The sequence below is a fragment of the Anser brachyrhynchus genome (genome assembly GCF_964034855.1).
Source record: "Anser brachyrhynchus genome assembly, chromosome: 8".
Lineage (NCBI taxonomy): Eukaryota > Metazoa > Chordata > Aves > Anseriformes > Anatidae > Anser > Anser brachyrhynchus.
This window is the reverse complement of record NC_137702.1, coordinates 21677744-21705602: the sequence shown is the minus strand read 5'-3', so window position 1 is coordinate 21705602 and position 27859 is coordinate 21677744. Positions and strand designations below refer to the sequence as shown.

The 27859-nt window shown below is 55.0% G+C and overlaps 2 protein-coding genes and 1 long non-coding RNA gene across 5 annotated transcripts in view; 2 read left to right on the top strand and 1 right to left on the bottom strand.

Annotated features, from left to right (window-relative positions):
* ACBD6 (acyl-CoA binding domain containing 6) overlaps positions 1–20338 on the top strand; it is an 80531-nt gene extending 60193 nt beyond the window's left edge. For 2 of the 3 annotated variants that reach the window (XM_080601606.1, XM_080601604.1), the window contains 2 exons: positions 16832–16862; positions 19819–20338. In XM_080601606.1, the coding sequence (XP_080457732.1) occupies positions 16832–16862; positions 19819–19973 (186 nt within the window). In that variant the 3' untranslated portion in view covers positions 19974–20338. Of the gene's footprint in view, positions 1–6506; positions 7528–16831; positions 16863–19818 lie in introns of those variants that run through there. The other variant, XM_080601605.1, reaches the window with a different exon arrangement.
* Positions 1428–5136, top strand: LOC308198716. The gene is made up of 2 exons (XR_013954145.1): positions 1428–1470; positions 4417–5136. It is a non-coding gene; the product is annotated as an uncharacterized lncRNA (long non-coding RNA).
* Positions 20339–23041: 2703 nt separating the features above from the next.
* Positions 23042–27859, bottom strand: part of LHX4 (LIM homeobox 4) — an 8831-nt gene continuing 4013 nt past the window's right edge. Inside the window, 6 exon segments of the mRNA XM_080601602.1 lie at positions 23042–23583; positions 23675–23747; positions 23749–23847; positions 24417–24571; positions 24720–24922; positions 27133–27304. Coding sequence (XP_080457728.1) covers positions 23186–23583; positions 23675–23747; positions 23749–23847; positions 24417–24571; positions 24720–24922; positions 27133–27304 — 1100 coding nt within the window. The 3' untranslated portion in view covers positions 23042–23185.

Genomic DNA, 27859 nt, shown 5'->3' with positions numbered 1-27859 from the left:
TAGCGTGGAAAAGGACAGCACGTCCTACTGGTCAGAGCGTGGGGAGCTCAGCATCCTGAAACTAATCCTAGCTGTGGGCTGTGCTCCTTGTTTGACCTTGAGTAAATCAGACAGTCAGGTTTTTTTTCTGTGTGTGTGTGTCTCGGTTTCTGTAACTGTAACATGGGAGTATTATGTGCATATATCCCTGGGTCTTGCCTAGATTAATAAATCAATATTTGTAAAGTAAGCCTCGATAAATGCTAACTGTATTAATACGTGTGCTTGAACCTTGCGCAGAAGTTTGGGAACACGCCTGCATTTCTGCTGTGAGAGTGCCTGAAGTGCATCAGGGGCTCTTGGCCAGGGGTGGTCGGCTGGGAGAGACCACTTTGGGTTGTGTTCGTCCTCCCAGGGGACTGCCTGTAGCACAGATCTGCCAGGAGGTCTTGAATACAACTTTTCCACTTAACATGCTCCCCCATCACCCACTGTCAGCAATGAGATTAAATTCTGTGCGACTGCAGAGGACGTTGCATGATTAAAATCCTCTTTTAGAAATTAATATGTACCATCGCTCCGGAGTACGGTGCCTCTTCTCCGAGAAGGGTATTGTCTCCTGAGCACTCAAGGTGGGAAAAGCCACCAAGTGAAGCTGTCTATCTTGGAATTTTATGCTGGTGCACAGTTGCTCTGCTGACAGCTACAACTGCATAAAATCACAGGGACCTGGGGACTTCTCCCTTCACAGGGTCACGGTGATGTGGGGCACGTTTTGCAGGATAATAAAAGGAGGGTTTCAAACTTTTAAGTCCTATCAACAACAGGAAAGATTTCCTGAAGGAGAGGGATGATCCAAGTCCACAGCGACCCATTCTCCGTAGCAAATCTCTTCCTCATCTGGGTGTCCTGAGCAAAAGCCCCTTCCCCCCAGGTGTGGCATGGCAATTCCTTACCTTGTTGCCCACGTCAGCCCGAAGAAATCAGCAATCAGCATGTTTGCACATCCAAATGCAGCCTTCAGCAGGCACCAGACACTGGTGCAGCCACCAAGGTGCCTTGCACACCAGCTTCGTGTGCTCTCACCAAGCAGGGCTGCTCGTTTGGTGCAACCTGAAGCTCTCCGGTTGCCATTTCCATTCTGCTCCTGGTGCTGTGAGGCTGCGTGGCGTGACCGGGAGGCACGGCAGAGTGAGTTATCCTGGGTGGATTGACAGTTTTCTGGAGGAGCTTTTCTGGAAGCAGCTGGTATTTGCATACCCATGCTAAACACAGCCTGCATGCTTTGAGAAACGGGGCTCAGCAGCCCTGGCTGTGCCGAGCAGCCTCGCTTTTCACACACACCTCCCTAGTGCCACGCAAAGCAGACAACAAGAACGAGTCCCACAGGTGTTCCCTGTTAATATACGTGGGGATGTGATTGCTGCCAGTTTAAATCCTGCAATGAAGGTGGTTCATCCCTCTGCAAGGCTTCAGACCCTGTTGGTGAGGGTAAGCACATTTGCTGCTCTGAATTATCCATTGCGAAACTGCTTATGTTGCCAGCCCATCCTTTGGGGCCAGCGTCTGCTGGGCGAGTTCCCCTGCACGTGGCTAGCATCACACCTTGCTAGCTGGGATAGGGAGTGAAAATAACAGCTGCGTGTGTTGTACAGCCCTGAGGGTTTGGGGTTAGAGCAGGCTGAAGCGATGTTCCTAGGCTTGTGCAGTGCTGTTAGGCTGCAAGGGACTGATTCAGGTCACTGTTAGTGGGTGGAAGTCAGTGAGGATTTACATTGCTTATCTTTCTTTTACAATATCTAAAGAGAACTTGAAAATTATTCATTTAAAAAGGGAGCGGAAGATTCATCTTCTTTATAAACAGAAGTCCTGGGTTTTATCTGTTAATTTTTTTTCGTAATGTAGCTGTGGAAGTTCATAAAAGCGTGTATTTCAGAGGGAAGAAATCTGATTTAGGGGAATGATTTTTCATCTGAGAGCGTATATAAAACTGTGCCTTTATTTGCTGTTAATATTTGCCTGGCATTTGAGTCTAAAATGAACTTGTTAAAGCACTCTGCCCTTGCTGCCTTCAGTGGGTGGCAGGCAGCACTTCCACTGCCATTGCCAAGGCTTCCAAAGAATTGGAGTAATAACTTCTTGTGTGCAATTAGGCTTTACCGAGTTAGACTTCCATGGCTGTTTCTAATCTAAAAAATAAACAAAAAAGCTTATGAGCATCTTGAAGAAGTCTTTAAATAACATGAAGGTTGCAAACCTTTTTCTTCTTCCCAAGTTTTTTAAATAGCGATTTATTTCTTTCTGGACCTTGTTTTCTCTGCCAGCTTCCCGCTGTGCTTGGTTCTCCTGTTCCCCAAGTTATGCAGGAGCCCCCAGAGGGCTCTGGGGGCTGGGTTTGCTCAGGACCCTTGCTGTAGCAGGTTTCTTGTACTTTAACAGCCTGATCGTCTCTCGCCTTCCTAACTTGCTCCGGGAGGGCCCTAGCTTCCTGCTTGTGGCTGTGCAGGAGCAGTGGGATTTAAAAGGAGTTTGTTCCTTCCCTTCCCATAGTCCTGTGGTGTTCTTAGAAGATTAATTCAGAGTGTTTTAGAGAAATAGCTGCCTTTAGAAGTACATGTACTGGCTGATTCAGGTATACAGGCACAGGGTTCCAGAATAAAAACGTACAGATGTCTGCGGGGTGGGCACACATCCAGCACACCGCATCCGGGCTGGAGGTGCGCCTTTTGTGTTGTGCCTGCGGAGCCCAGGGCATCCCGTTACCCTCACCTGTGCACTTCTGATCGTTCCTCTGCAGCACTAATTTCCTTGTTGGTTCTGAAACGATGTTTTGCAATTAGGTATAATTCAGGCATGTGAAGCTGCAGGTTTTACAACAGCCGTTGCCACCCCCAGACCATGCAGGTGTCTCAGGAGCAACAGGCTGCTGCACACCAGCTCCTCCCAGCTCCTAATTCGGCCCCTGCTGTCAAGGCATCTGCCTCGAGCCCTGCTCTCCTGACCCACTCCAGTCCTCACCGCGGAGCCGCGGGCAGACACGCGGCCGTGCCCCACGCTAATTCCCCTCCTGTAGCTTCAGGCACGGGGATGTGTGCCCCAGCTGGAAGGCACGTGGCACGTTTGGAGGCCTGCTGGCAATGTACAGCCCTGGAAATGCCTGGACAAATGTGCTGTGGGATCGCAGAGGGCCCTTTTCCCCACACCTGGCAGCTGGAAACACCCACAGATCAAACACTGAACACGTGGGGGGCATTGATCCCTTTTACAGGTGGGGAAACTGAGGCATGGAGCTGTTGGGGCTCAGCCACCGGTCATGGCAGAGCCTTTCCCTCGCAGGCTCGTGGCTCCCAGCAGCTCAGTCCTGGTTTTCTTTCAGAAAACCGAGAATCTGGGGGAATTCAGAAAAATGCAGACCCAAAGCAGGCACACGGTTTCCAAAATCTGGCTTTCTGCAGCTGTTAGCGCGGGGGTTGGTTTGGGTCAAAATGAACGCAAACACTCCTTTCAGACCACTTCACGTTTAGTTTATGGACCTGTTAAGGCAGCAGGATAATCCCTTTAGCTTACCCGTGTAATTCCTAGTGAATATTTATTTTAAAGTGACTTCTGTGCCCTCCGTCATTAGCAGAGGTTAGTAATGCATCTCCCAGCTGCCGGGCTCCACACAGCAGCGGCCGCCAGCGGGAGGCTTTCTCCTTTTGTCTCCTTGCGGGGTTTTTAAACCAACTCTTGCCGGCTTAACCCCGCCAGCTCACCTCTAACCGTGGGGAAGAGGGTGCTGAGGAGGGTGCTGGGCACGCAGCCCCAACGGGGGAGGACGGAGCTGGCGGTGGGTTCAAGGACGCGCTCCTGCGTTAATGTGCGCAGACATGCTCCCGCTCCCGCGCTGATTGGCAAGGTTAACCCGGGGAGGCTGCAGCTTTTTCAGCTGATTTGATTAGACCCACTGCTTTATCCCATTTCCCCCCACCCCCTCGGCCCAGCACCTCCTGATCCTTTTAGCGCAGCCCTTGCTCCGGTAAGCAGCCCTTCGGATCTCCCCCCCCCCCCCATCCTTTTTCCAATTTTCGTGCAGAATTTTGACAGAGTAAAGCAGATGATGCAGCCCTAAAGGGAAGATCAGACTGCAGGGTCTCAGTCTCAGGGGTGTGTTATTGTTACTTGTCAAGGGGCTGCCTCCTCTTCCTCGCTCCCCCTGGCCCTGCCCGCTCCCGGTGTGTATGCATGAGTTTGGGGACCGGAGGGTGAGGCTGACATGGCCCCAGCAGGATGCCCATCGCCCTCCAGTTCCTCCTCTGCCTCCAAAACTGGGGGCAGGAAGGAATCATGCAGCCAGCAACCCCAAATGACAGCTGCTGGTCCCTCGGTCCCCTGTAGCCCAGAGGCTGCTTGAAGTCTCGGCTCCGATGCTTCGACGTGGGTTCCTTTATCCCACAGATGCAGCCTCCCTAGGACACTGCGGACTGGTCCCAAAGCCACGCAAACCACATCACATTTCAGCAGCGGTACCCACGATTTTTCTGGACGGAGGTGGCTGTGGTCCCCTGGGAGCAGCACAAGTGGCACTGGTCCCAGTGCCAGGCTCCGGGGCTGCCAGAGCCTCCTCCAGCCCCGCTCGGCGTTTCTCTCGCACCGCAGAGGCAAGCGCTTTGTGTGCCTCCGGTTGTCAGTTCTGGGCTCCATCCCTCGTATTAAGCTGATGTCTGTCATATTAAATACTCCAGGGGAATTTGGAGCCTTGTGTCAGCGTGCATAAGTGCCTCTTGCCAAGTCTCTTTAGTCCTCATAAATAAATAAGTGAAGCCCATAAATTACAGGCGCTCACAAAACCAAGAGCGCCCAAACTCCCAGATGGAAATTACCGGGGTGAGACCGGCACTGCTGCATTTTTGGGAACCCCACACCGACCCGGGGGAAGGTCCATCTGGGCTCTTTGGCACACCTTCATCGCCAGAACTGACCTAAACCGTTGCGGGTTGAGGAGCTCAGCCCAGCCAGGGGCTGGGTCCAGCGAACGGGGCCGACCCCACAGAATCGCCCTGGGGAAGCAGCGCGGGCTGCAGACAATCCCCTGCACGCGATGTATTAAACCTTGACACACTGCATTACTTAAGAGGTCTCGGGGAAAATTAAAACCCTTTCGACTGGGTTTTGCAATGCAGGGGAAATTTTAGTGACATTTAAAAGGTTTCTCTTGTGTTCCTCTAATGGGATAAATAAAAAAAGGCTTGTTTTAGGCCAGCAAATGGGGGGACAATCCAATTTCCCTGATTCCATCAAGACACTCTTAAAGCATTAGCTTGTGCAGTTTTTTTAAAAAAACACACACGACAGACTGACCCCTCTGCCTGATGGCTTTGAAAAGTGTCCTGATGCGGAGGTATCGCTCCTACCCGACGCGATTGACCAGGGCACGCGGTCGGCACTCCTCGATCCACTCCTCTGCCCTTAACCCGTTTAGGAGGGCAGCGGCACCGCGGGTGGGGAAAGCTGCGCAGGAGGGGGCACGGCCACCACTCCATTACTTACCGCAGCCATCCGCACCGCTCTGCGGGGGCCGTGCTCGGGGACTGATGCGCGGTGACACGCTCCTTGAATTTGGTGCTTGTGCTCTCGGGAGGGGGAAAAAAAATGACGTTAACCGGTAACGTTTCTGATGAAAGAACGAAATCTCAGCGGGCCCTTTGCGTTTTTCAGCGGTGTTTTGGCTCAAAATAAATAAAGGTGCCCCTGTGGAACGCTATGTTTGCAGCTCAGAAAGACTGGTGTGTCAGCACTTATGTGGGAGGGGGCTCTGGGGAGGGATAGCGGGTGACACGGAGCCTTTCACCTCGGGGTCACCGCTTCAGCTCTGCCCCGGCTCGGTGGCCACCGCGGGTGGGTGCCATCTGCTCCCCAGCAGCCCACCCCCTGCACTGGGCTGGTCCCAGCTCTGCACACTGGGGCAGATGTCGGGGTCCCAGCGGGCTCCTGGGGCTATTTCAGCAGCAAACGGGACGGGGCCGCCCAGCTCAGCCCTTCGGCTCGGGCCGGGCGGCGCTGGGGGACCTTGACCTCCTGCCGTGCTCACACGCCCCGTGAGCGGCGAGCCTGTTATCCCTGCCACGGCTGGGGTATCGCCTTCAAAAAGCGGGGCATCCCTGGCCATAAATCTGTCTGTCAGAAAGCCGGCCGCGGTTTTCCCTGCGTGCCTCCTGGTCCTGCTGAATTTCATTAGGAACGCCGCTATCACGCTCTGAAAGAGCCTTTTAAAGCGAAGAGCAATTCTGCATCTCACTAAATAAGTGATGACAAACCAAACTGCACATATTTAGTCTGGCTATATTTTAATGGCACTGTGGTTCCTCCGAGAAATCCCAGTTACTGACAGTGTGATGACCTGAGGCACTTTTCCCCAGATGTTTTTCCTATCTTTTTTTTTCCTTCCGTATTGGCACTCGATTAAAAGCTGGTTGGAAAGCCGACTGTCTGCGGATGAGCAGCACTAATAAACCTTTATCCTCGCTATTTCTCTTCTCTTCCATCAGGAAATGGTCCCAAAGATCGTAAACCGGGAGGGGAGTTTTCAGAGTACAGCGCGGAGCTGTGCTGGGTGGTGGATGGTAAAACGAAAGAGCAGCTTCGTGCACAAAGGGCCTTATAAAAAAAAGAAAAAAAAAAGGTAAATTAGCAACTGACGCAACTCACAGAGGCTGGGAAAAGGCCTTTAGATGTCACAGCCCTTGGAGGTGAAGAGGCAGGAGCCTCTTACATCGACTCAGGCCGCAGCTTCTCCCTGGCAGTGGTCCACTTGGGGCAGGATCCAGGCTCTGATGCCTTCCCCCTCTGGCAGACGGCTGCGAGTGCGCGAACGCCCTCTCTAATTCCAGATTAGCCACAGAGAGCAGCCGTCGGGCTTAAGGAGCAGGCGTGCTCGGGAGGAAGGGCTTGTCTGGAGGCTGCGGGGCACGGCGCTGTCCTGAGGTGCTTTGGGGTGTCTGGGCCGGGCCCCTGGTACCACGTTTGCTCTAAAGGAGCAGAAAAAAAATGCCTGTTGGGCTGGGGGCTGGGGGCCACTGTAATTCGGCTGCCCATTTACCCCAGCCTTCCCCGGGGCATAATTTATAAAATCCAGAGCTCATTAAGAGGGTTTTACAACACCAAAACCATGGTTCAGACCATCTGAACGCGGAAAGTTTTAATTTTGCACACCAAGCTGAAGAAGGTTTATGAGACCAAAACAGAGTCTCCAGATTCTTTATCCTCACCAGTTTAAAAGCAAAAAAAAAAAGAAAAGGAACTGGGAAGTCCCTTAGGCCACAAACAGCACCTCTGGTCCTTCTGGTACACATCTCCCCGTGCTTGCCAGCACTGCTCCTGGCTGCGGCGCAGGGCTGCAGGGATGCGTTCTGCAGCTCCTCCTGTGCAATGCAGTTGCAGCCGTGCCTGCGGCCGTGGGGACTTGTTCAGGAGGCTGAAACCTGCCTTCCAGCCCCACAGCTGCTCTCGCACTCCTGCACGCCTGCGGTGTCTCAGCTTCACCCTGTCATTCTCACCCTGCCTTTGCCTGAGCTGGGCAGACTCGAGGTATCCGCGCAGACACCTGCGCTGAGCAGACTCCTGTGTTTGGTGCTGCTCTGGCCCACGCAGGGAGGGCTTCTGTGCTTTCTCTTTGATTTCCGTATCTAATGGCCACTCAGCTGTTGGCTTTGAAAATGGCACTTTAAACAGAGAGGACATCGAGAGCTGCAGGGTGGCAGCTCCCGTGCCATTCAAGTTGCCAGTTAAAGGTGCAACACCTCCCTGGCTGCCCACGGCTGTGGGTTCAGTCCTTCCCAGGAAAAGCAGCGATTCACAAAGTCCCGAGCCCCTCTGAACTCTTTTAAACACAAGCCTCGAAGTCGGGAGGAGCTCAGGTGAATGGAGCAGCAGCAGTAACACCCTCAGCTCGCGCCCACCCCGCTAATTTCGGCAGCCCCGTGGAGCATCCTTCTCTCTCCCGGGGCAGAGCTGGTGCTGGGTGACTGGCAGCTCGGTGCTGGACCTCACCCTGCTCACGGCATCGCCGGCCTTGCTGCAGGACGGGGGAGCCGTGCTCAGGACGGTGCCTGCTGCCCGCTAAGCTCCCCGCTCCCGGCCACACGTGCTGCCCCGATAGCCGACAGCCGGTCCCACGCGGGCACGGCGCCAGCGGTGACTTTACAGGCTTTGTGGCGGAGATTATTTAAAGGAGATTAACCCTTCTAAACCCCTTAGATTTTAATTATTTCTGTATGTATTTATAAAACCTGCAGTCTGCTGGTTCCAGGGCACAACTGCCCCAGTCCCCATCCGTAACCTGGATTCGGGAATACACAGCTCGGCCCTATTACAGGGCAGGGCTGGGCTGGGGGCATTCCACTTATTTATTTATTTACTGCCTCGGTGGAACAATCGACGTCTCAGACGAAACTGAAACACTCTGCTTTCCGATTGTAAAAGGAGCTAATAATGAGGGTGATGTTAAAATAATGCTGCATTAATTGAGCTGTTTGTGAGCCCTCAGTAATTGTTTCGCTTAGGGCAGCCCTGCCCTTAATGCACGCTGCTGCCTATGGACGTAGGGTCTAGGGTCGCTGCACTGGCAAGCAGGAGAGGGAAGGAAAGGGAGTCCTGCTTTGTTCCTTTGGTCTTTTACATTGGTGTTGTCAAATGACAAAGCCTGGAAAATCGCTCAGGTAGCGCTCAAAGGAGAAAACCAAAGGGCGTGCGCCTCCACCCTTTGATGCTTTCTCTCCTATTTGCCCTGTTAGTGCTGGGCTTATTAGTTTTTTTTAGAGTTAAGGAGTGATGGAGGGAAGGTTTCCACTCTGCACGTGAGCTGTAAAATCCAAATATTTCCGTCTCACAGAGCAACCCAGCTAACCTTGGATGAGGCACACCAGTCCCTGCAGGAGGGGCAGGACACCTGACGGTGCTGGTAAGCCGTTCCCCCTGGGGACGTTGGGTCAGAGATGCTGCAGAACCCTTAATACGGGTCACAGTCCTGGCTCGAGGGCGATAGCCCTATTTCTGTGTGTGCTAGGATTGCTGCTGAAATACGACGGTATTTAAATGTGTCTGTTTGTTTCGTAAATACAGACATAAAAGGTGGCTGTTAGAAAGAAACAGACCCCAGAGCATTACGGACCCCGGTGATCTGAGAAAAAAAATAGGTCACTTTGAGGACATTTCCTAAAATCAGATGATTTTGTTTATCCTTGCGCCTCAAGCAAGGAAATAAATGCCGATAGAGCCAAGGAGCCCATAAATGATTTTTTTTTCTGGGAGAACTCTTTAACATGCACGCGGTCCTACTGCTCCGGTAGTGCACATTTGACCAATAGCAATTAATTTCTTATCACGGCCTTTCCATGAGCTAAGAAAACATTAATGTCCCCATTAGGACTGGAGATGCGCCCAGCTCCCCGCACTGCCCCGCTGCCTGCCAGGAGCAGCCAAGTGGCAAGCTCAGGAAACCTTCAGTTTTCCTTCAAGCTGCCCCAAAGGTTAATTTATCTTTTGGGATTTTGGGATTCGCACGGGCGGGGGCTTCAGCTGGAAGCACCGGACCCTTGCGCTCAGCCCCATGCCCTGCGGCAGGGTGGGGGGAGGAAGCAAAGGGTTAAATTTCGGGGCTGTAGAAGCAGATTGTGTTTTCCTTCTATGATGTGGGCTGACAAGACATCAGTATTCTATTCATCTGTTGGGAATTAGGCTGTTAATCCAATCAATGACTCTTGAGCGAGCCGCAGCCTGCCTCCCCACTGGGGAACAATCGGATCAGACGGGAGATTGTTTAAGAGCAGAGCGCGGTCCCGGTGTCAGGTGGAATTTCCAAGCGTTCCCTAGTGAGTTGGGGATGGGAAAGCTGTCTCAGCCCATTTATCCTGCCCCTTAAATAACCAGGTATCTGCTAAAGTGATAAAGCAGCACAAGAGCAGAATGGGGAGCGACAAACTTTTATACGGGGGGGCAGGGAAGCGCCGGGAGAAGAGATATTTGAGCATCGTGTAATATAGGGCTACAAAGGAGAGAGAGGGAGCAGCTTTCGGCTGTCCTGTTTGCAGCCCGTGCTCATATATAGGTGGTTTTGTACGGCTGGCTCAGCTGCAGCGCTGCGCTGCCTGTTGCAGCTCGAGGCACGGCTCCTTGCAAGGTTCGCATCCCCGTCCTTGCAGTGGGACAACAAAGCCCAAATTTTCCAGGTTTTGTGTTACACTAACACACCTCTGCGATGACCGGGAAGGTGCCTGATGCTGGAAGTAACCGAGAGTACCAAGTATTCCTTGGGGCACTACAAACACAACCCCCCGGTGGTGCTCGGGTGCACAAATCGGGGCAGAAAGGCGCCCCGGGCCGGCAGCCCAGGCAGTCGCAGCAGTGCGCGAGGCGCAGCAATCCGGTTGTTCTGCGATGAAACAGCCACGCTGCGGGGGGATACCGAGGTGCGAGCACTGGGTGCTGATGGCAGGGGATGTGGTAAAGCCCACTGAAACTGCACGTGGAAATTGAGGTGCACCACTAGTCGGAAACTAGGGCAGTGAGGGATTAGCGTAACCCTGGCCCTCTGAACTCCTGGGCCAGCGGGGTTTGGGGGCAGTAGCGGATGCAGGCTTCCAGTGGGGGCGAGTTCCTGGGCATCAGATGCTCTCTGAGCTTTCTTAGATCTGCCTTTAGCAGTAGGTTTGATTGCCTTCATATCAGAGCACCTAAATGTACCAGGAGTGTATCCTCTAGCCACGGGTACGGGTAGGGAGCTCCCCAGACAGGATCCCCAGCTCCCCAGCTCGGCTTTAAAGGGCTGCTGCATCCCTCTTCCCTCGATCATAACGGTGAATCAAACAAAAGCTAATGCAATTTTCTTTGCCTTTCAGTAGCAGATTGTGCTGTAAGGGTCCGTGCCATTAGAAATGTAATAATTGCTTCTCTATGCAGATCTAATTTATCCGGGAGGCACTGAGGAGATAGCCCCAATGATAGCCTGGTGATAGGCTCTGGAGAAGGGCCCAAGAGGTGATGATAAAGATCTGTCTGGCACCTTCCAGCCTGGCGGGTATCTGCCTTGAAAGGGGAGGAAGGGCCAGGAGAAAGTGCTCCTGGAGAAGGACAGCTCAGCACCAGGAGCAAGGGGCACCTGCCAGCCCTACCTGCCTGCAAGATTTAATTGGGGATCTCATTACGAGATATCCAAGCCCCGCATGGGTTAGCTTGGGTTGTTGCAGACCCCAAATAACAGCTGTGTGTGGCTAGTGCGTGGATTTGGGTTTTGCTTCTGATTGAACTTGCCCTGTGTCCTCAGTCCTTGGGGCCTTTCCAACCAGTCCCGGGGGTGCGCATCGTGATGCCGTGCAGCAGCCTGCCCTGAACAGCAGTGACATTGCCAGTGCTTCCCAAACACCAGACCAGTAACCGTCCGTGCATGGGACACTCACTCTAAAACAGCAGGTGAAGCAGCCACAAGTGGGTTTCGGCTTCAAAAGCCGAGAAGTGGAAGAACACAGCAAGGTCTGCTTCATTTTCGTAGGGTGGGAGCTGTTTGGGATGCTGGACGTGCTCGCACGAAGCTGCTAGGTGGCATTGTTCCTACACTTGGGCGGTCGCTGGTGTTGCTGTAGGGTTCAGGCATCCAATTCCAAACTACACCACTGCTTTCGTATGCCAGCATTCGCACACCCAGCAACTGCCTCAACTGGACAGGTGTTCATTCTGCAGGTGTTAATGCTCCGTGTCCAAACCCAGGCTGCTCTGTGCAAAATAAGCATAAAAACGAAAATAAAGGCTGTGTTGGGCCATCCACTGAGTTACCTGGTGGAGTTCGGGCAGCTTGTACCAGCCCACGTCGCTTGGTTTCGCGTACTGGTGGGCATTAGCATATAAATTCTGGTGCGCTTTTGACTGTAGTCTCACCCGCAGTCATCCTGGGGATAAAATTTGAGAGAGAAAAAGAAGATGATGAGGTTAAAGTAAATTGTTGGGAAGTTGAAGTCTAAAGTGGAAATAAATGAGAAATAAAACCGTTTTTAAAAGTTGAGGGAAGTATTTTCTTGCGATTTTTCATCTCCCTGGCTTGAGTGAGTCTGTGTCGTGCGGCTGTGGAGATTTATATTCACAGCTCCTAAGCAGTAGTTCAGAGTCTGTATTATCCCAGCCCTTTTTATTCACTCACCTTCTAACGACGTAGTGTAAATATTTATCTTCGCTGGCCCATCCATGCTGCCCAGGCCCCGCGCTGTTAAACACTCTTATCACCTCATCGCTCTTATCTGCTGCGATCCCTGCCAACGTTTGGAGCCTGTGTACGGGGACGGACGAGCACGCACCCGCTAACATCCCACAAATGAACAGAAAAAAAAGGTGACGGGAGGAAAAGAATACCTTAAAAAAGCTCATGTGCTATCCGTCAGAAGGAGAGGCTTCCTATTTGTGTTTTCTGCTGTCGTCTGCCCAGCCCCGGGTTCATCACCGTGGACCAGAGCTCTCGGGTAAGCAGAGGCACGCGTTCGGCATGCCCTAACCAAAGTGCTCACCTGCAAGAGAAGGGACCGGCTGCCCTGTCTGCACCCTGGTGTGGATTTATTGCTCCTTGTGCAGAAGAAAAACCCAATGTGGAGCCACGCCTGGCTTTGTTTTCCCTCCTAAATGAAAGGTGCAGGTGTAGGGGGTGTCCCCCAGGCGGTGTCCGTGCCTTCCTCCCATGGGCAGAGGTTTCTGTAGGCAGCTGGGAGAAGAGACAGGGTGGGTGTGGAAGATCCCTGTATATATAACACTATTTTAAAAATGTCTGTATGTATGAAAACAGTGCAGTCAGCCAGCGGCACATCAGCACATGGCAGTGGGAGCTGTGTTTGGCGGTGTACGCAGCTGCAGGGCTCGGCGCAGACATCGCCGTGACGCTGCCTCCCCATCAGGACTTCCAAAAACCCCGTGTCAGGTACACCAGGGAACAGAAATCCCCAAGGAACGAGCCGGGGATGGAAGCACCGGTGTAATCCTCTCCCTTATAAGACCAAATTGGCGTGCAGTGGCCATAGTACCACTTAAGGGATAAGACAGTCGGTCCATCTGCGCTCGCTCCGTCTTCTCTCATTTCTCTCGCTCAAATTTCTCAGGAGCGCCGCGCAATCCCGTTATCCTATAAGTTACCCACTGCTAGCGGGATTTCCACGGAGCGACATCTGTCACAGACCTTGCACGTAGGAGGCACCGGTAGTTTTGCAGCATCTTTGTGTCGATGGTTTGGGTAAACACGGACGTTTGTTATTTTTGAAGTTCTTGGCTTGCCAGCTGGTGTTATGGGGTATAATGCAACGGCTCCCGAAGAGGAAATTGTTGCAAGACAAGCAATATTCTTTTATTTGCATGCTCTGTCTTCATATCAGAAGGATAAGTTGTTGGCTGAAACACTTACAAGTGAGTGCACTGTCACGGGGCCACACACCCAGACCAGCAGCATTGCAGGCTCAAACCTGGCTCGAGATGTTCTCTGCAGGAGCCTGTCCTTCGTGCTCCGGAGCACGTTGAGTGCTCGGGTGTTTTACCAGCCTCCTCACACCTCTTGGGCCTCTTTGCAGCCTCGGCAGCGGCCTTGGACACCTGTCTGTCTGTCTGTCCTGGCAGGTGATCTGTGCCCGGAGGAGGTTTGCCTCCCTGAGACCGGTGGTGGCTGCGGGCTCTGCCACCAGCTGTAGCGCTTGCTCCTGGCAAGGAAATCCCACCCATATCCAGCAGCGATGCGGCTAATTTTAATATTTTGAAGCTAGCCAGAAGTGTGCTGTGCTGTTGTGAGGCTTTGCTGGACCAGCCACTTGCTTTTTTTGGGGTTACAGCTGAGTTTTGCTGGGGGCACGCAGCCCCGCCGCCGTCCTGCCGCGGCGGACACTCGGCATCGGGAAGCGAGAGGAGAGCTCGGAATCGATCCGCTGTGTGTCGGCCTGCGGGGCTCGAGCATTTGAATGCGGAATTGTCCTTCCTGCCTTTCTCTTCTTTTCTTTTTTTTCTGTCTGTTTAGATCCGTGCTGTTCCAACAAGCGCCTCCTTTTTATATAGAGAAGGGTGCTGCTAAAGGGGCTGGGGGACAGGCATCTGTCAGTGCTGTGGCTACTTCAAGCAAAGCTTCACAGAAACACTAAATATTACAGCTGTGTTTACTTGCAGGGGCTTTTGTGTTTCACCTCACAGAGCCAGTGCAGCGACGGGCCAGCACCAGCTCTTTGTGCTCATGTAGCACTGCAGAAGTGCCCGCTGGAATAAGAACACATTTCCAACTTTTACTGTGCCTTAATGCAGAAACGAAGGGTGCCAGCACTGCGATTACCGAACTTCCCATACTTGCACTTTGGAAATGACCGATGGAAGCATTCAGGTTTTTATGTTACAGATCTATCAGATGATTGGTTTCAGTGGGTATCAATGGGCTCTGGGTTCTGCTGCAGTTGCAGCGCCGTGTGATTTACATTTCTCCAACCCAAAAGCTAAATCGGAGCGAGAAGAAGTAAACAATCACGACAAACACCCCCTCTGGCTTGGTGCTTTATAAAAACCAAACAAAGAAATATCCCCATCGGTTTCAATGGAGAAAAATTAACAGCTCCAGCCTTTGGGAGGTGTCCTTTGCACCAAGACCAGGTAGAATTCGCCTTGAGAGCAGTTCTGCGCATCGCGATTTGACACAAACAGTTCCAGAGCCTGGTAGGTGGCATTCATCTACTGAAATGTCCCCAGCAAGAGCTGCAACACTTACTTTCATGGCCCGTCCGATTAGTGCCCAGGTGTGGGCACAGCACCCTGAAGGATGAGCGCGGCCATGCCTGGTGCCCAGCCGCAGCACGCAGGGGGCTCGATGAGCCGCGCGTCTCCAGAAACCCAAACCAACGAGGGGCTGCCGTCAGCAGCCTCCGGAGGGCATTTCAAGGCCCTAAGCAAGGGACCATGCCGGAGCTTTTTCCATTTCCCTGGATTAAAAATTGTCACGGAGGAAAGAGAAGCGAACAGCATTGCGTTGGAGAAGTGGAACAAATGGCATTTGGCCAGCGGTCAGGCTCAGAAGGGAAAAAAACACGGTGTAAATAAAGTGTAAACAGTGTTTGCATAACATGGGATTAATAGCTCTTTTTAAAAGCAGCAATGGGATTGAAGAGACGCATTTTGTGTGCCAGGACCTGCCCGGGAGCCCAGCAAAACGGCCGGTCAGGCAGCCCGACGGCGGCTCTGCTGAAGCAACAGCGTTCAGCGCAGGCCTTTGGAAGAGGAACAAATGTCTGGAGCATTTCTGGACCAGCCCTCGGCATTTTGCAAGGAGCTTTGAGGCGCAGCTTTCCTCCAGGCAGGGATTTGTGCCAGGGTGCCCGGGTCCCGTTGTGCCTCTCCGATTCGATCCACCTGCGGGTTTTTTTTTGTCGCTGTTGCTGGCTGAAATTTTGAGAGCGGTGATGCAGAGCGGAGCTCGCCTCCCATCCCCCAGCTCGTGCACACCCTGCATATTTTAAAGCCTGCTTCTCCGATAATTCACCCGTGCTGCTGCCGCCTCTCCTCCTCCTCCAGCCCGGCTCCGGTCCGTGCCGTCCACAGCGCTGCTCTGAACCTCTCTGTGGCTCTGCACTAGGCCCAATTCCTCATTAACACAGAGGAATTAATAGCTGCCATCCATTGATGGGGTCCGTGGACCCCCCCCTTTGCATAGCCCGTTCCCAAAGTTTGGTGTCGCAGCAGGGGCCGGGGTAGGAGCTGCAGAAATAGGGTCCCTGCGCTGCGGCACCACCAAGCATCATTAGTTGCGTGGTGGCATGGGGAAGGAAAAATCTCACCTGCCACCTTTTGTCCCAAAAGGATGTGAAAGAGATGCTTGGGCAGCAAATGCCTGCTCTGTCTGCTGTCTCTGCTGCTCCTGTGCCATGTTGGTGCAGAGTCCCAGGGCAAGGCATGGCAGCTCTCACCCTACACCATGGGTTGACCCTAGTTTCTCAGCTGGATATGGCTAAAGTCATCGATATTAACCAGCTTGGGAACCAGACATCTCCAAGCAGCAGTTTTCTGTATGATTTCTACCTGTTCTCCTGTCCTTTTTTCTCCTTTTGCCGGCTCCAGCATCCATGGTGGGCTGTCGAATTTGCACCTTAATCCCAAAGATGATGGTAATTAAAAACTTAAGTCTCCATAAACAGATGCAAATACATTAAGGAGGCAAGGAGCTGACTTAGAGGCTAATCCCGGTGGGGCAGTGAAAGCAAAGGGGACAGTAATTCCTCCCTTCTGTTATTTCACCTGCTCCCATGGCAGGATGAGGCTGCGGCACGGGGCGGTGCCAGGTTTGTGCTGCTGGGTCTGGGGATAGGACACGCATCCAGCATGCGGGGAAGACGCGGCAGGACACACCAAGGGCTGGTGTCTTCAGTCCGAGTTTGGTTTTGTTTTTTTTTTTGTTGTGTCCACTATGCTGAGCTGTACTGGCACCCAGGTGCGTTACCTGTTTCTTGACTAGCTGGCTGAGGCTGTGCTTGTAGAGCAGCTCTCGGTGGGCATCTACAGTGGTAGATGCCACCAAAGCCTCAGCATTAGTGAGGGTCCCAAAGTAAGGCTGCAGGAACGAAATCCTTCATTTTTATGAACTGAATTATACTGGTGTCATGACGTGACCCACGTGCTGTTACGCGTGGCTAGGTGTCGGTTGCCCATCATGGACTGATGATGGATGATGGGTCAGAGCCTGGCCGCTACGTAGCTGGGTGTCTGGGACTGTTGATCTAGTCAATTAAAATATTGCTGTGATTCACCTTGTTTATTTTAAACTGGCATTTACTTCTAGCCACACAGCATTGCCTACACCTCTAAAATCAAGTCTCTGTCTCTCTTCCAGGATGGTGAAGGCCAGACTGCGCTCCATTATGGTAAGCTGCCCCTCGCCTTGGTTGTCTCCTCTTAACAGGATGGATTTGCAGCTGGAGCTATGTACAGAAGGCATATTTCAGCAGGAACATCAGTAGGGAAGATGGGTTTGATTAACCAGTGGCTATGTCCACGAGGAATGTGGTCTAACCTCCGAGTGTCCTGGTTACAGGCTGGTTTGGTGCCAGCTGAGAGCTCAACAGATTCTCTGCTGCAAAACCAAGCAGGGCGACGTTACAGCTTGCATCACTCCTACAACTACGTGCTGGTTAGATACAAGATTTTGTAGCAGTTCTTTTAATTGAAAGATTGTTCTATCCCTAAATGAGAAAAGTAGAGAGACTGAAGTGACACATGCAGTGCTGACGTACAGGGAATAGAAAAAAAAATCGATTTAATCTCTATCATAATTTTTTCCAAAATTAAGACATATCCAGTTATTATTTTATACTCCCTCTCAGCGGCTGTCACTGTGTAATTAAGAGCGTACTTGTCATTCTGAAGTGTTTGTGCCTCTTTCTCTCTTTCTGATCTCTCCACAAGGACATTAGCAGGATGGCAAAATTGCTTTGTAGCCCATCGGTCCAAGACACAACACTTGAATCTGGAGCTAGACTACCAGATTCCCGGGCCCTTGAACCAAGACTGCAATTACAATAATGCGGGAGTGTTCCCTGTGTGATCTCTCCTGTAGGATGCTTCATTTTTCAACTTCTTATCCTTCTGACCGAAGCAGAAAATCTGCTGCTTGGTGCTGCGGTGTCTGGAGAGCAGCAGTTTGGTGCCTTGTTCTCTGCCCAGTTCATTCCAAATTTGGGGCTGGGTGTTTAACAAAAACTTAACTGATTTAATTAATGTTATTTCAGAAGTAGTTTCTCTGATCCACCTGGCCAGCTCTGATGTCTAAATAATGGGTTTTCCAGGTTTCTTTTTTGAAATGTTGTGAGTGTTAAAGGACAATCTTCTCTTCCCTCAGGTGTTATCCCTGTAAGTCACCTGTGGGGAAGCCTCTGGGTCTCAAGCCCATGGGTCTGGTCTGCAGGAGATTTCCTTCCTAGTTCCCTTATGTAGCAGATCTGGCCACAAATAACCTGAATCTTGAACCTCTGTTAAATGAGGCAATTGCTCTGATTCAGGCTGCTACTGGCCTGAAACTGGGGCTCGCCAAAAAGTTGGTGCCAGCCAGCTCTGTAAGGGCTTTGTAACAGAGGCATGCATTGCTGCACAGACACCAGAGCTGCAAGACCGGTGCCGGGCAGAACGCGGCCTCCCCTTTTATTCGAGCCTTTTCTGGGAAGGGTTAAGCCCCACGAGCAGCTGCTTTTAGGGTGTAGCCATCCCTTTTTATGAGCAAGCACAGCCTGACAGCTGGCCTTGTGGCGATAGCTCTCCTGATTACAGCCGGCGTCGGACCTCAAGATGCACCGGGCTATAAATTCTGCCTCCTTCCGCCCGTCAGGGCGCTGACCCTGGGTTTAAGCGGAGGTTAAGCGGAGGCCAGTGCTCAGCTGCCTCCCCAAGGCTCCTCTTGCCCGTGGGACTGGCCGGGCGCGAGCGTGGCCTCCCACTGAATGGCCTCCTGGTCTTTGCCACCCATCCATCCATCCATCCATCCATCCGTCCGTCCGTCCATCCGTCCCTCCATCCCTCCATCCCTCCATCCATCCGTCCACCCACCCACAGGGAATACTAAAATCATTGCCGCTGCCGCTCCCAGAGGAAATCAAGGCTTCTCCGAGCACTCGCGGCCACGTGGCCGCGGGGTGGGCAGGCTCTCTATCCTCACGGGCGCTCTGTCTTCCTTGTAAAGCACCATCTGTTCGGCTCTGTCTGTGCCGTGGCAGGGCAGTGGGAGGGGACGCTGGAGGGAAAATAAATAAAAAAAAAAAAAAGGAGAGAGAGAGAGAAAGAAATTCATCATCTGAACCCTGAGGATTAATGGAGTCGGAAGGCAAACTGCGCTGAATGAAAATTCATCTTCACCCTTGCTGGTGTCAGGGCTGCCGCTCCGGCCCTTGACAAATAGGGGTTCCCAGGGGGCGATAAATCCACCCCCCCCCCCCCCCCCCAGGGCACGCGGCCCCCGTCCCAGCGGGAGGAGGAGGACGGGCGCCGTGGATGCCGCTGCCTTGGCATCCCTGGGCTGCTCCTTTTCCGCAGCCACCCCCGGGTGCTCCCTCCCCAGCCCCTCCGTCCGGGTCCCCCATGTCCCTGCTGCCACCTGCTTTGTCATCAGCCCTGTCCCTTCCCCTTTTTATATTTTTCCATCTGAGCTCCAATTGTAGGTTGAATTTATTTTAATTAAACGTTGCTGCTTGTCCCTTTGGGTCAGGACAAAAAAACTGCAGAGTAATGCAGAAGACACTCTAATTACTACATTTAATGGCAAAAAAAGCGTTAGTTATGTCGTAAAAGTTACATAATTAAAATTCAAATATAATATATATATATGAAATTAATTATATGAAATATAGTTAAAACCAAGAGACACCAGTCAGACAGGAAGCCTCCTTCGCAGTCTTGTAGGGCAGATGGGGCCGGGACAGTGTTGGCCTCACTAGGATCCACGTGGGAAGGGGAGATGGAGCCACTGGGACTTTTGCTGGTGTTAGCCAGGCTCAGTTCTTCAGCGCTGAGGTTTCCTGCTTTTTTAACACCCCTTTTTTAACGTGACATCTGTGCCCTTACCCGATGTCCCCAGGGTGATGCCCCACAGGCCAGCGGCTCCGCGGGATGCCGGGGCTGGGATGAGGACAAGGAAGGTTTCCAGGCCCTGTCTCCTCTTTCCCTCGCACTATGAAGTCCAAACACAAGCAGTGGTTGGCTCATCCCCATTCTTGCCCCTGGGACACCCAGGGGAAGTCACCAGCCACCGCGCTGGCCCTTGACCACCACCACGGAGCCGGATCGGGCCTGTCACCACGACCCACCAGCTAACCCTTCCCTTTCTCCCTGCAGCCGCCGCCTGCGAGTTTTTGGACATCGTGGAGCTGCTGCTGAAGTCGGGAGCCGACCCCACGCTGCGGGACCAGGAGGGCTGCCTGCCGGAGGAGGTGACGGACTGTAAGGCCATCACCTCGGCCCTGCGGCAGCACGCCGCCGGCGGGACCTAGCGCGGGAGGACGGACATCGAGGCCTGCAGCGAGGCCCCTGCCCTGAGACGGGCCGGGGAGGTTTTAGAGCACAGGGTCTGGGCTTTCGGGCGCGAAGGCCGGCCTCCCGCGGGCAGGACAGGATCAGGGTTGTGCATGCTCTGGCATTTATCAGTGTTCTGGGGGAGGGAGGGGAGAGAGGCCTGGAGAAGGCCCCGATGTTGTTTTACTGTGTTCAAGGCCGCTCCTGCGCTGGCCAGGCGGCGCCTGGCGTGGCCCGGCCGCTCGGCTCTTCCCTTTGGGGCGAGGCCCGGTTTATTTTTATTTTTTTTTTTCTCATGGGTCCAAGCAAAGTATTATAAATAAAAACAAGCACAGCGTCGGGATGGTGCCTCCGTGTGTTTGCCTTGCAGGGAGTGACATGGCTCCTGGGAAGCCATCAGGATGGGTGCCCCCATCCCGGGGAAAAGAGGGCTGAAATACAGCAGGGCCATGCGGACCTGTGCCACTTCATGCATCCTCTTCGCTGGTTTCAACGTAGAATAAAACCCACAGGCTGGGTTTTTTGGCTGACACTGATGGCGTTTGCTGTGCCGGCTTGGCCTCCACCAGCATGCATCGTTCATACACGGGGCAGGCAGACACACAGCCCGCTGTCACGGCACGGCATGGGGCTGCTCCTCTGGCCTGGGGGCTCCAGGCCCCCTGCCCTCACCGGGGAAGGTCAGCCCTTCTGCCCACCGACACCACGAAGGGACCCTGGGCTTGATGGATGTGCCGGGCAATAAAAACCTCTCTGAAACCTGGGGTGGAAAGCAGTAGCGGCGAGGCCCCGGCTTTCAGGGAGCACATCTGGGGGCTCAGCGTGCAGCCCTGGAGATGTTTATAGCACTTTAGCTCTGTTTGTGAGGTTGGAGCCCTTCCAAAAAAAGCAGTGGGGGGTGGGGGGGAAGAGAAAGACATATATTATTGTTTATAATCTGCTTTATTCAGCCAAACCTTTTCCCCAACAGCCTTGCGGATTGCTGCTTAAATCCCCCGGTGCCTTTAACTACCGATACAGAAAGTGGTTAATGTGCATTCGGGCTAAGCTTGGCATCTACTCCAGGAAATCACTTTAATTGAGAAGCATTAAATGTTAAAATGATTAAAATATATAAAGCCAACACACCGGTGCCCATGGCGGGGCTCAGCGCCCCCAGCGCCTCTCACCTGCACCCACCTTGGGCGTTTTGGGGTGCCCAGGGGGCAGTGGCAGGGATGGAGGTGCCCACCCTGAGCCTTCCCACCCCGCAAGAAGCAGCACGGCTGGTGTAAGGTGTGCCGGATCCGTGCCAAGCTGCCAAAACTGGCGTCACCCATCCCAGCCACCGGGATGCAGTCGCCAGCTCAGCGAGGTTCCTCCATGGGAGAAGCTGAAGCCACCCCATCTCTGTCCCAGTCCCGGGGACCCCAGGCTCAACCTCACCCGAAGTATTGCCCACCCAACATCCAGGGGGGGAGCTGCATATGGCTGCTGAGCCACTGCCCCCCACAGGTGGGGAAGAAAAGCCCAGAGACAGCAGCTGCTAAAGAGCGTCCCGAGTTTATTTGACATGGCGCGCCCTCGGTGCGGCGGGGCTGACCGTACACAGCTCATGCCATCGCGCAGGAGGCAGGGTACAAAGCAACGCCCCCAGGCCCAAAGTTTGGGGAGGGGGGGCAGGAGAGGGGGATGTTGTGTCTCCCCGAAGACATGGCAATAAATAAGGTTTTATTCTTTGATTTTATTTTTATTTTCTCTTTTTTTCCCAGGAAACAAGACTCTCACTTTCTGGAACTGTACAAAATTTACACAGTGAGGGGAGGGGGGGACGTTTGGCCTTGTCAAGGTGGGGGGGGTGGACGGCAAACAAGCACAGCCAGTGAGGACCCCCCCCTGCAGGGGTCTGCCCCCCATTGTCCCCCCTCCCCGCCATCCCATGGCCCCCACCAGTGCCTGGCAGGGCCAGGAGCTTGGCACAGAGCAGCACCAAAGGGGGGGCACAGCGGGGGGGGCACGTGGGTGCAGCACTGACACCCCCAGGCAGGGGGTAAGGGAACGTCCTGGTGATGTGCTTTCCTCGGCTGAATTTTTATTTTTTTTATTTTTTGTTCTCCCCTTTGCTTTCTGGGCTCCGGCAGCAGCCGGCACAACCCAGGGGCACCGAAGGCCCCGGCCACCAGCCGGGAGCATCCCCGAGCATGGGGCTGCGGCAGCACCGGGGACGCGAGGCGCTGAGCTGGGTTTCAGCCGTCAGACCGAGTGCCTTCAGCCCGCTCTGTGCGTGCACCCAAGGGTGCCAAAACCACCCCCAGGCACACACACACACACACACACACACACACACACACACACCATGCTGGCTGCACCCACACTCGGTCCTGGTACCTGGAGGAGGTGTGTGGCCAGGGCTCACCCCCATGTGCCCTTTGCTCCTCACCGTGCAGCTGACAAAATGCCCTTTTCCCCTCTGTTTTTCGGGGAAGCTTTTGCAATACCCAGGAGCAACGAGGCTCGCCTCACCCCACTGCTCCCCACCACCTTTCGCCGCGTCCCCTCTCCCCGTGCCAGCCCCGCACATCCAGGCCATGACCGATATTTTGGGCCTCTCGGGCTCGAGGCTTTTTGTTTCCCCGTTGTAATTCCTCCGTGCCGCGCTAGCGAGGCACAGCCCGCAGCGATGCACCGCGAGCGCTCCTGCGCGCCCGGGGATAAATCACAGCCCCGCAGCCGCAGGGCGACAGCTCCGCTCCCGCCCCGCTGCTGCCGCCCAAGCCAGGAGCCAGCGGCATCACCCCCAGGAGGGGTCAAAAATAAACCCTTCTGCAATATAGACTTTGCCTTCCCTGATTGTCCTCCCCTCCCGCCACCATCCCGCCCGAGCACGTGGCTCTCCGCCGACACGGGGAGGGACGAGGCTGGAGCGGGGCCGGTGCCCCCCTTCCCCGCCGTGCCGCCCTCACCTCCCTTGTGCTTACACCCAAAAGCATCCGACCCCATTCCCGCCAAGCCCCGGACACCACCGATGCCCTGGGGACACCCCCGTTCCCTCCCCACATCCCCAAAAGCCCTCCGTGTCCGATTCCCACGGGAGATCCTGGAAACATCTCGCGTCCCAGCAGGTGCCTCCGGCGGTGCTGCGTTTGCGGGCTGCTGGTGGAGGGGGTGGGAGCGGGTTTGCGAGGGGGGCCGGGGCGGGGGCGAGCAGCGTTTAGAAGGGGGGGTGATCCATGTCGTCCAGCCAGGAGGCCGGGCTGGTGGGAAAGTCTGGGTACCCGACGCTGCTCCCCGTGGAGATGTCGGAGGTGGGGCCCCCCCCGGCCATGGCGCGCAGCGTCTGACTCACCCCCTGCGCCCCGTGTGCCACCAGCCCCAGGCCGCTGTCCATGGCGTAGTCCAGCCCGTTGAGCAAGGGCGGGTGGGACGGCAGGGACGAGATGGACGACGGCGACTGGGGGAGCCCGTAGGGGCTGCCGTCCCGCAAGTCCTGGTACGATTGTCCCGTCCCGTCCATGGAGAAGCTGCCGTTCATCAACTGTCCGCCTGCCACGTCCCCGACCGTGCCGTAAACCCTGTTGGTGTGGCCGAGCTCGGAGAGGATCTGGTCTTCTGCCAGGGACAAGGGGGAGAGCAGAGGGGGGTGTCAGTGCACGGAGAACCCCGTAGACCCCCCCGGCCCCTCGCCCCTGGCCCCGCTCACCACGGAAGCTGAGCTCGCTGTCGCTGACGCCGCAGTCCTCGGCCGAGCTCTCCTTCTCCAGCTTGCCGCCCCCCGCGGCTCCGCTTGACGCTCTTGTAGAACTGCCCCCAGCGGTGCCGCCCCGCGTCCTTCTTCAGCCGCTTCTCCTTGGCCCGCCGGTTCTGGAACCACACCTGGGGCAGGCAACGGGGACGTTGGTGGCACCGTGACCCAGCACGCCAGCGCCCATACAGCCCAGCCCCACACACTGGGACCCCCACAGCTCTGCACCCCGGCTTCCAGGCTCCTGTGCAGCCGAGCACCCCTGCAATGTGGCACCCCAGCATGCCACATCAGTGACACAGCACCCCTGGCATGCCAGCACCTGTGCGACCCTGCACCCCTGCACCCCATTGCCATGGCACACCAGCACCCCTGCAACCTGGCACCCATACAACCCAGCACCCCTGCAAACCAGCACCTCAGCCCTGCTACAACCCTGCCTCCGCTCATCCCAAGACCTCCACAGCTCTGCCCCCCCGTTCCCAGGTACCCATACAATGGAGCATCCTTGCACCCCGGTATGCTGGCACCTCTGCTAGCCAGCACCCCATCACCACAGCATGCCAGCACCCATGCAGCCTGGCACCCCTGTACCCCAGCACCCTGCAGCCCAGCAGCCTGCGATCCAGCACCCCACAGCCCAGCACCCCCCTTGCTGGGACCAGCCTGTCACGGGGCAGGGGGGCGTCCCGGGGCTCACCTGCACCACCCTCATGTCCAGCCCCGTCTCGGAGGAGAGCTGCTCCCGCACGTGCCGGGCCGGCTTGGGGGAGTTCTTGTAGGCGTTCTTCAGCGTCTCCAGCTGCTTGGCCGTGATGGTGGTCCGGGGCCGCTTCGCCCCCGCCTCGGAGTCATCTGGGAGCAAACGAGCAGCGTGAGCATCCCCGAAACGTGCCTGGAGGAGCAGCCCCTGCCTAAAGGGAAGCCCACCCGCTCCAGGACCGGAAAATCCTCGAAGCTGAGGCTGGAGGCAGGCGCAAGGTGCTCCGGGGGCCGTGCTTACCGTTCTGCTTGGCGGTCTCGTAGTCCTCCTTGCACACCAGCCTCCCGTCCTCCATCAGGTAGAACTCGTCGCCCGTGGCCAGCTGCCGGCTGCAGATGATGCAGGCGAAGCAGTGCAGGTGGTAGACGAAGTCCTGGGCTTTCCGCACCACCTGCGTGGGGGGGATGCCCTGCTGGCACGCCGTGCATTTGGTCCCGAAACGCCTGCAAGGATAAGTGGTGGCCTTGAGCCTTGGCCGGGGATGGGCACGGGTGGGCTCTGGTGCAATCGGGACGGGGGAGGGGGGAGCTGGGAGAGGGGGCAGAGTTTAAACCAGCAATCAAGCTAATTATGCATGACACTTCACACGCCGGGGTTTTATCTTCTTCAACATGAAAGACCGGCCTAATGGATCTGAGGAAGGTTTGATTTTAATGGTTCTTTTAACTAATGCTTATAGGCTGCCTGATTTCCCCTGCAAGGACAGTACATATTTCATCCACATTAATACCAAATAAATTAATTACACCGCCCCGCTAGCATGATGAATCCCAGATTAATTCAGAATGATGGGGCTCTTACACCATAATGACAGCCCGCTGGGTGCACCGGCCGTACCGGCGTGGGGTGGGCACAGGGCCCAGCAAGCCTGCAAGGAGCCTGCAAGAATGGTGCACAGAGTGTGCAAGAATGGTGCATGGAGTGTGCAAGGAGCCGACAAGAATGGTGCATGGAGTTGCAAGGAACATGCAAGAGGTGCACAAGGAGAGTGCAAGAATGGTGCAAGGAGCAAACAGCTTGGAAAGAGCTCGCATGGAGTGTGCAAGGAGCGTGCAACAAGCGTGCATCTTGCCCCCCCGGGCCACAGACAGAAAGCAAGGGTGCCATCGCTCCATGTGCGCCTGCAGGACAGCGGGATGGGGTAGAGGGAGGGACGGACAGGACAGACAGACACCATTTCTCTGTGCCCAGGAGCAAGCCTGCAGAAGGGCGCACTCATTGCACCACCAAGGAACAGGGACTTGGGGAAAAAAAAAAAAAAAAAAAAAACTATCAAAATCTGGCTTTTTCAGCAGCCCCAGAGAAGCCGGCCTGAAATCCCCACGTGCCCCACAGATCACGGAGCAGGTGAAATAAAGGTGAAGCGAGTGGCCACTGTGGAGCTATCGATCGGCGTGAAATAATCCAGGCGGGACCTAATCTGAGAACATCGCTGAGCTCCCGGCTCTAATTAACATCGATTACCCACACCTTTCGGGCAGCTATTTAAATGACTTTGAGATTAATAGTCTGGAGAACGTCACAGGGGAAACGCTACCACCAGGGCTGGGGCGGCCGCCTGCCCGCTGCGCAATCCCAGCGGCATTTTGCGCAGCGACTTTTGGCTGCCACAACAGCGAGGAGAAGGGGAACCTGCACAGCACCAGGGGCTGCTGGTGCCCCGGGGTTTATCCGTGGTGGTTTTGGCTTCCCAAGGGGCACAGAAGCCCCGCACCGAGCCCCCTGTGCCACTAAGCCGGGGAAAGTCCTGCCTGGGGATTACGGCCGTGTAATCGCCATTTCGCGGTTTAGCTGGGGATGAAGGATGGGGCACGCGGCACGGCCCCCCTGGGGCTTGCAGGGGACGGGGACAGGGACACAGCCCCTGTCCCCGAGGTGCGGCAGCTCCTTGTTGGCCCGACTCCATCACCTGAAGCAGGATCCGTCCCACCTCCCCTCCGCTCCACGTCATGGCAGCCAACGCCAATGTACCCGCTGTGCCCGGCCCTGGTGCAACACCCGCTGCCAGCCCTGGGGAAAACTCCCAAATTTCGGCAGCGATCATGGAATAAAGCACCTTTGCTGAAGAGTCCATTTTTTCCCTGGAAATGGGTTTTTCTTCCATGCAGGAGCCGGGGAAAACACCGAGGAGGGTGCATCGCGCAGCTCAGGGGCTGATTGCAAAGCGGCAACAAAATGAAACGAGGTTTTTGCACACCAGGAGCAAAATAAAAGGAAAAAAAAATTAAAAAGGCAGGGAAAAAAAAGAGGGAAAAAATGGGGGGAAAACGTGAAAAAAAAAATAAAAGCAAAGGGAGAGAAGCGGCATCAGCAGAGCCCCGGCGCAGGCAGCCCTGCGCCTTGCGCGGGTGGCTCCTGCCCTCTAGCTCCCAGCACCGCGGGGCTGCCAACCGAGACCAATTCGGGCTGCAAAATATAACAGAGAGCCGGGCAGGGAGCACGAGAGGTAGCTGGGTCTTTAGGGTTAAATCCTGACAAACAGCACCCAGCCTGGGGCAGCCGTGAAGCAGCAAAATCTCCTTTTTCTAAGCACTTGGTCTTGAAAAAAAATACAGATAGGACAAAAAAAAAAAAAAAATTGGAGAAATGATGCTTTAAAATGGTGTGCGTGCCTGCCTGGCTTTGCTGGCGGGTTTTTGGGTGCTGTACTCACTTGAAGAAGTCTTCCTTGCAGTAGACGCTGCCGGCGCGGGCGAAGCAGCGGTCGGCCAGCTGCATCTGGCAGTCGGCGCACTTGAGGCAGGAGCTGTGCCAGTGCCGGTCCAGCACCTTCAGGATGAACTTGTCCAGGATGTGCTGGTTGCAGCCGGCGCACTGGGGGATTTCTGGGCGGGGGGGAGATGGAGAGAAGAGCAGCGTCAGCCCCCCCGCCGGCTGCTCCGTGCGCGCACGCTGCTTTTCCTTTCTGCACCCCGGTTCCCTGCTCTCTGCCACCTGTTTGCCGCGCCGGGAGCAAGGACTGAAGCCTCTTCCCAGCTGGCATCGAAGAATAAGTTTCCAAAATTTGTCCCCACATGGACGAACGTCTCTTCCTCCCCTCCTTGCTCCCGCTCCACCCCGAGGGCCGTGCGTGCCCGGTTTCCCCCCTGCTGGGGCTGCAGGCTCGCCCGCCGCCTCCCAGCCACAGGTTGCGGATCCCCGGCGCTGGAAAGGGGTTGGAGCAAGCAGGGGCTCCAGCCGGGGGGGTAACCCTGCGGGTGGTCCCACACGTCCCCGTCCTCCTCTGCAGCCCCCCTGCTGCGGGAGGGTGCGTGGAGGACGTGTGTGCAGTGCCTCACACTCGCACACAGCATCTGCCTACAGCCGGGCTGCTCCTACGGATCAGGGGAGCCGGGTGCTTCTCTCTCTTTCTACCTGTCCGTGGTTTGGAATAAACAGGA